Source organism: Lipotes vexillifer, unplaced genomic scaffold (genome assembly GCF_000442215.2).
Source record: "Lipotes vexillifer unplaced genomic scaffold, Lipotes_vexillifer_v1.1 scaffold284, whole genome shotgun sequence".
NCBI lineage: Eukaryota > Metazoa > Chordata > Mammalia > Artiodactyla > Lipotidae > Lipotes > Lipotes vexillifer.
This window is the reverse complement of record NW_006798931.1, coordinates 384961-392752: the sequence shown is the minus strand read 5'-3', so window position 1 is coordinate 392752 and position 7792 is coordinate 384961. Positions and strand designations below refer to the sequence as shown.

Genomic DNA, 7792 nt, shown 5'->3' with positions numbered 1-7792 from the left:
CAGCAGGTGAATTACCTGGTTTAAAGGAGTCTTTCACTTTTCTGATTGGGTGTTTTGAAGTTCTGTAGTTAATGGCTTAAGATAGAAAGGGAAATTGGAGTTTACGAATCTACAAATACATGAGTTTATGCTCAAGTTTAATCTATAAACAGATACAAATATTGTTCGTGAAATCAAAGCCAGCTCATGGTAAGCAGATAAAGGTTGGCAGAGTTTCTTGACTTTGAATTAGATGTATTCTTCTAAAGCTATTAGGTATCTTTGTGCTTTATTGTCTTTTAATGAGGTTAATGGCTTCGCTGTGGTTTTTATTTTCTTCTTTTGTTTGTTTGAATTTGGGTGTGTAATAATACTCAGATTTATAACAGTTTTCATTAAATTGCCTCTAAGAAGTTAGTAGAATAGTTTGTTGTTCTCTTGTTTTAATCTTTCAATTTAATGGGATTTATATGCCTGTGGGTGTATGTGTGTGTTTAATGCCCAAGTTTGTTTCATATCTTTGTACTTCATTGATCTAGCAGCCTTGTGGCAGTGTGTTATTATTTTAGATTTTTCATTGGCTATCATTAAAATATCATTTATTTCATAAAATAGCCATGGGAAATAGGTGATATAGTTAGTAGATATATTTTCTTAGCTTATAGGTATAGATTTTCTGCTGTAAATTTATCCTTATTTTATTTGGCTGCATTTGTGAAAAGATCAGATTTTAATTTGTTATTTGTATAATTATGTATTATATGGCAGTAAAACTGGACAGATGAATAACCAGCTGTTGACATGTAATGATAAATTCATATCTATCACACTTTAAACTAGTACATATTTATACTTTTGGATGAAGTGGTCTTGGAACTTAAAAATAATTTGTAGAAATCTACTCAGGTTACATTTCAAACACTTGGTAGATGGTATGAATTATATTTCTCAACATTTCATCTTTTTAAGAAATTTCACACAATTTTGTGACTTTCATGACTCTCAACATTAATTTACATACTTAGAAATGACTTCGCTTAAGTAGAGATGATTTTTTCTAAGTTCATAACTCTAGAGTATGAAGTTATGAAAGTAATAAAAGTAGAATAAAACATCATTAGAAAATATTTGGGATGAGAGACAATACTTGCTGAAGTCTCTTTACTGCCTTTTATGGCAGACATGACAGCCAATCCTGATCCAGACTTTGCTCACGCTCTGTAGAAAAGAGAAAGCCTGATCATCACATTAAAAAAGAAATTAAACAAAATGATTTCCAAGTGAGTACAGTGATAAGCTTCTGCTAACAAGAGCACAACAGTCAATACATAAGTTAGCTACCTGGTCCAATGCCACATGCTAAGGACAAATGCACTAACAGTCACCAGTACTGCAAATTTTTACATCTCAATATATGTTTCACCTGATAAATATTTTAAACTTCTTGAAAAACAAGCAGAGTCTGGTTGGGGTTGACTGTCACGTACCCAAGGTAGTGGTAACTAGCAGACACTGCATCCCACGGTTTGCTGTGGATGATGGGAAACTCCAAACAGGTAGAATATAAAAGAGAAATTTTAGGGGTGGGTACACTCATATGACAGAAGGCAGTCACAGTCATATGTACATGCACAGATTTGCTGTGTGCTCTATGAAACCCAAGTCTATATTTTTCTATTCTAATGGCACAGGAAGGCAAGCTATAGGGAAGGAGGGGAGTCTCTCACTCTTTGAAAGTAATTGTTCACAAGATAAATGCCTTAAAAAGTAAATGCAATGATAAAGCAGTATATGTCATCTAATGAGTTTTCCTGCAGGATTTATAGTTCTGTACTATGCTCTAAACTCATGCAAGTGATTTCTAGTAAATCAGGTGCTGTGTCTACACCTATTTGGCAGTGCCTGAATAAACTACACTTAATTGCATGATGAGAGGTTTTACTCACTTTCTTCAATTATTTTGTATTTCCACACTAGAAACACTTGCTCTCTCTCCCTGGAATTTTTAGAGACAGACTATATACATTTCAAGTAGATGATAACAACTCCCTCATGAAAAGCCTTAGGGTTCACACCTAAGTAACAAACATCTTTAATATATATCCTAGTTGAAATTTCCTTTGCCAATTTATTTTGAAACTTGTTGTCAAATGAGCAGATATTCCAAACACAACAGCATCTGTGACTTATGATTTTCTTAAATTAATGCACTTATCTTGAGAAGAGTTTTCTATACCATACGTCTGGAATCAAAGCTGAGGAATATCCACAAAAGAGTTGGATTTCTTCCAAAGGTTAAAACAACTCACTCCTCCCTCCCCACCAAAATCAAAATCTTCCAAATCATAGAAAATGTATAAAATATATTACATTCTTATGGTTTGAATTTCATTTCCCCCAACTTCTCCAGTTTACTGTTGCTATGGTTACCAACTGAAGGAGATCGTGAAAGGTTACTGGGAAGCTAAGATGAATCCCTGTAGGGTCTGTCAGAGTGGTAATTAGGTGACAGTTTTAGGTACTGTGAGCTATTGGAAGAATGTAAGTCAACCTAAATTTCAAAGGATTCAAATTTTAATCCTTTTCAACCTCTAACTTGTGAAGTTAGGAAAAGACTGATATCTCCATTTATGCCAATTTGTAAACAGTTTCTAAGGTAATTTATCCCTTCCTTCTCTCTAGGAAAATTTGTGTTCATTGCTTGATAGTAAGTCTTATTTTAGATATATAGCAAAGGAGTTTCATTTCTGTCATATTTTTTTTTTTATTTTTAGAACTGTCTAGGAAGCTGGGTTCTATCTTTTTGATTCCTGAGATATTTTTTAGCCTACCCTCTATCTTCTTGGTGGAATTTACCAGCATGAAAACCTGTCAGCAGACTGTGGGATGTGTGTGACAAAGATGCGCAACCTTGTACCTTGTTGCATGAGAGCTCCAACTCCAAACCAGAAACTATTTAGTAAAGTAAAATTGTTTTCCACCACGTCTGAGTCAGGATTGCATGGGTGGGGGTTATACCACTCGTAGGGTGTAAACCTGTGGTAGTTAACAGAAACAGTCTGTAAACATGAGATAAATATATGTGGCACAAGTGAAAACCCGCTGAACAATGCAGAACACCCAACAGCTAATGATGGACACATCAAACCAAACAGTAGGCCATATTCATAAACTTACAGCTTTGATGGGCAAAGTGCAAAGGAGGCTTTAGGCATTATATTTATCAGACTTCTGAGTTGTAGGCAAAGCCCATTGCTTGTCTGGAACTGTACTCCTCAGATCTATGTCTACTAAATTGTTCTGAGTTTTCACTCATTTCCATTTTACTGAACAACTAGATGGACTGTTAAAGAGAGGTTCACTCATCCCGAGTATTTACCCCACAAAGTAGCAATGACAGTGACACACACACTGTTGCATACCAGCTACAGTATCAAGATTCTGTGTTGCTAGGTGCTGTGAAAGGCACAAAAACAGAGGGGTGACTGGACTTCAAGAGGTATCTATGGATAGAAGTTTAAAGGAGTCTATGTAGTCTAGTGATTTCATAATGAATCAAAGGAGCTGCAAGTTTGAAACAATTAATAAACAAAAAGAATGTCTGGATTGGGATGTATTAATGTTTTTGTGATTGTATATGGAGATAAAAATCACAATCCTTAAATGAAGAGATAAAGTTCAAACTTAGAAGTATCCTGGCCCAGGCACAGGGGTTCATTAGTGTTAAGGATACAGCATGCCTCAGTGGAGAGTTTTAGGTTCAGACACTCCTCTAGATTCATTTTGAATTGTTTCTAGAACTATGAATTGTGGTCACCTGATCACCAACCCTTGTTAGTTAGGAAGTCAATCTTGAATAAGTAACTTAAGCTCACTGGCTTCAGTTTCCTTATTTTTAAAGAAGAGGGAATCCAGATATCTCTAGGGTGTGTTAAAATAAAAATTTGAGGAACTGAAGAGATTTGGTTCTTCCTCTGTTTTCTAAACATCTGTCTGATCTCTACAGCCCAAGGAGCTCCCTGCTCTGTGGTTATTTTTTAGAACTATCTTTCCAAGGGGCACTTATTTTTCCAAAAAGACATTAGCAAGTGCTCTGTAAAGTGATCTAGAAATGATTAAATGCAGTAGTCCTTAGCACTGGAAGCTTTGCCGTTTGCCATTGGGTCTTTTAATGCAAGCAGGAGTAATGTTAAAACACCATAAAGCCAATGAGAACATATGGAATGCTCTCCAGCCATAAGGTTTCAGCAGTAAACAATAGCAGGTTGCTGACACTTGGGGAGAGTTGGTATTAAAGTGAATACATTATCTAAAACGAAAAGCAGGGCACACTGTGAATCATGCACAATGAACCGGGCAGACAGTTCCTCTTAATGAAAAATCATTCTCTAAACCCCCAGACACCTTCTGAAAAGTATACAGCATCTCCTCATCAAGTCTTAAGGAGACTGGGATAACAGCCTCATAGTTTATCCCCCAGTAATGGCATCTGAATCATTACTGCACCTTCTCCACAGCTGCAGGGCACACAGTGCAGGTTCCTGTGAAGCTTATGAATATAGCTTTAATTGACAATGCCATGCCAATACATTTTAATTACTGTTTCAACAATATAATTAAGTTTTGAATTTATACTCTTTTATAACCATAGTAGTTTGCTGAGCTGAAGAACTGAATACCAATATTAATGAACCTACTAATTGAAGCAGTACACAGAGTAAAGATGCCGTTACTTAAGCAATATCACTGTCACTTGTACAATAATTTAAAAATATTAAGTGCAATAAATTAGGCAGATTATGCATTCAAAAGAAGGAGCTTTTCTAAACAGATCATAAAACCTGGCAACCACCAGCCCCCTGATATTCTGGCATTTCTCCCCTGTATATGCTCTGATGAATGAGACCACCACTTTTCTCTTTGGAATGCCACATCTAACTTGGTCTTTTTTCAGTATTTCATACTTTGCAGTTCTAAGTGAACAATTAATCTAATTTTCTATGGCAAAAAAAAAAAAAAAAACTGTCTAAACAGCAATGTGATTCTGCCTGCTCTGCAGAGATATTTTAGATTTTTTCTCTCTGAGATTCTGAGTGACTTGGGGAGTGTGTGGACTGAGGAATATTAAATAGTGATTTGATGCTGTGTTGTAAGACACTGACTTTTCATAATGCAATAGACCTACCTGTTGCCTACCGGATGTAGATATTTCAGCTTGAAATTCCTAATGCCTGCTTAAAGATAGCTAGTGTGACAGTAATGTCAGCAACCAGGAAGTCTGGGAGACAAATTAATACATGACCCACACCAATGATATTCTGAAGCTGCTATCTTCAACTGATACTGATTTTTAGTGAAATGACAGAAAAAGGGACAAATATGCTTAGAATTTATGTTAAAATTTGCACATAGAAGAGTAGCATTTTATTGAAATACAGAGGTTCATTTTGGTTTTATATTTATATATGCCAGGCTTTTACTTGAATGGAAGATATAAAATGCTGGTCATACTGAAGATTTCTAATTAAGAGATTCTTTTTTATGGCTGAGAATAGATATTAGGGTGTATCAAGAAGAGGGAGATCTATTCATCTTTTAATGGAGGAAGCTCCATTTGATCTTGTAGCATAACTGTTGGGTTTGTATTATAACTGTAGAGTTATAGTCAAAGGTTTTCTTGATGTTTCTTTGCCAGAAGCCAACTTAAAAAATGTTCATTTTAAGAAAATGAGCATAAATTATAAGATGTAATCAGACATTATATTTGGATGTTTGGTCTATCTAAATTGTGTGTTCATGATGGTTATAATTCCTTGGGATTAAATACTTTACAAAAAGTAATTTAAAAATGTCAACCACAAAACAAAAACACTGACATGCACATTTGTAACAAGTCATAGTAACTAAAAAATTTATATGGTTTTCCTTAGTTTGTCTAACTTTACAAATTCAGTTCACTTCAGCAAATGGTTTGTAAGTCTCTGTCTAGTGAGAGCATTAGCCTAAATGCAGTGATGGGCTTTATTTTTCCCCTTTAAAAAGACAAGAAAGGATATATTTCAAAAAGCAAATTCAAAAGCCTCTCTAGAGCTAAAGATGATTAAGAGGTTAGCTGTTTTTCATTTCTATTTCACTAACTTTGAATGCAAACCACTAAGGTGGTAACAGAAAGTCATTTTACATATTAGCTTATGGATGCAGAGTGACCAAGTTCAAGCTATGATGGTGGGAAGTAAAAGTGAATTGGCACATTTATTCAATCAAGATTTTGTCTTTGGGAATCACCTCCAAAATATATTTAGTGGCTTTATGACATAGAGGCAGGAATGGATTCAAAGGTGTGGAGAAGCTGAATGTAGCTGAGAGTACAATCCCCATGATAGTGCACTTGTGCACTGCAGGGAGTTATTTTTTATATTTTCTATGCTTTACCACCATGCTGTTTGCAAGTTTGCATTTGATGCATGACATCTCCAATTCCCCAAGACCCAGAGTGAGAGGAAAGACAGTGAGAAGGGAGTGACAAGGAGAATAAGCTAAATAAAGAAGAGCTGGTTTATAAATGATACTTGGTGAGTAGGAATGTTGAGTGGATAGTATTGACTAGGGGAGAAAGGAGGCTGCTTTCTTAACTGAAACAGAATGAAGTTAGAAAAGGTAGGGCTCTGGTTCATCAGGAGGTTATAGAGGAACAGACAAAATGAGGAGGGGAAAACTACTGAATGTTACATTATTTTGACATATTCTGGTGGTAAAAGTAAGGCCATTTAAAGGCACACTTGGTGTCAAATGTAAAAGAGAACTTTCAACCTGTATGCTTGTGAGAATTTCTGGTTGCTCTTGACATGGTTTTTTCTTTCACTGATTTTGGTCAAGTCAGTGTGATAAATAATGTAATTACTTGCTCATCAACATTGTCTTGCCTATTCTACTCATTAGCGTCACTGCTTAGACAAAGCAGTGAACTGGGGAATATGGAAACTCACTTCTCTGTTGCCCTCTGCTGCTTGGGTTGCCCTACTAGCCCTAGAATCACCCAGCAGGTGTGGGCCCCAAATAGAGGAATGGAACAACAAGCCAACACAAGATTTCTAATTTATTGTTAGAGAGTACATCACTTTAGGGTGGTCATTTATTCAATGGCCATTCTAGGGCAGTATTCATTTCACTTATGAGCCAGTAATGAGAAATGCCCTTCCAAAGGTGAGTTATTCATCTTTGAAAATTTGATACTCAAAGCACTATCATCTTTAATTATTTAGAGCATGGTTATTCAAACTTGAAGCTATTAAAATTTTGGGGTAATTCTTTGTTGTAGGGGGAGGGCTGTCCTGCACACTGTAGGCTGTTTAGCTACATCCCTGGACTCTACATACTATATACCAGTAACATCCTCCACCCTCAGTTGTAACAATCAAAAGCTATTTCCAGACATTGCCAAATGTTCGCTGGAGGATAAAATCTCTCCTAGTTGAGAACCACTGATTGAGTATTAATGTATCAAAGGATAGTATCACTCTACATACTGACAATATACGATTTTCTGAGGTAAGACACATGGAAAGAAAGCTTTGGTCATTATTTAAAAGTAATTTAATATCTGGAAAAATTTTGGAAAACAGTCTAGGATTTGGTAATGGTACACTTTATGAAATATAGAGAACTTCGAAATATTCATTTCATATTGAACATATGTGACTCACCCACACGTGAGAGCACACATTTATTAGCTTTTACTATGTTTGCTTTATGGATCTGTAAGACCTTTCCAAACTTGGTTATTTTTCCCAGCTCTCTTTATAATTATGCTAGG

The 7792-nt window shown here is 35.7% G+C and overlaps 1 protein-coding gene across 2 annotated transcripts in view; it reads right to left on the bottom strand.

Annotated features, from left to right (window-relative positions):
* GRIK1 (glutamate ionotropic receptor kainate type subunit 1) overlaps positions 1 to 7792 on the bottom strand; it is a 157507-nt gene that overhangs the window by 37269 nt on the left and 112446 nt on the right. For both annotated transcript variants that reach the window (XM_007471202.1, XM_007471201.1), the window contains one exon: positions 2897 to 3015. In XM_007471202.1, coding sequence (XP_007471264.1) covers positions 2897 to 3015 — 119 coding nt within the window. The remainder of the gene's footprint in view (positions 1 to 2896; positions 3016 to 7792) is intronic.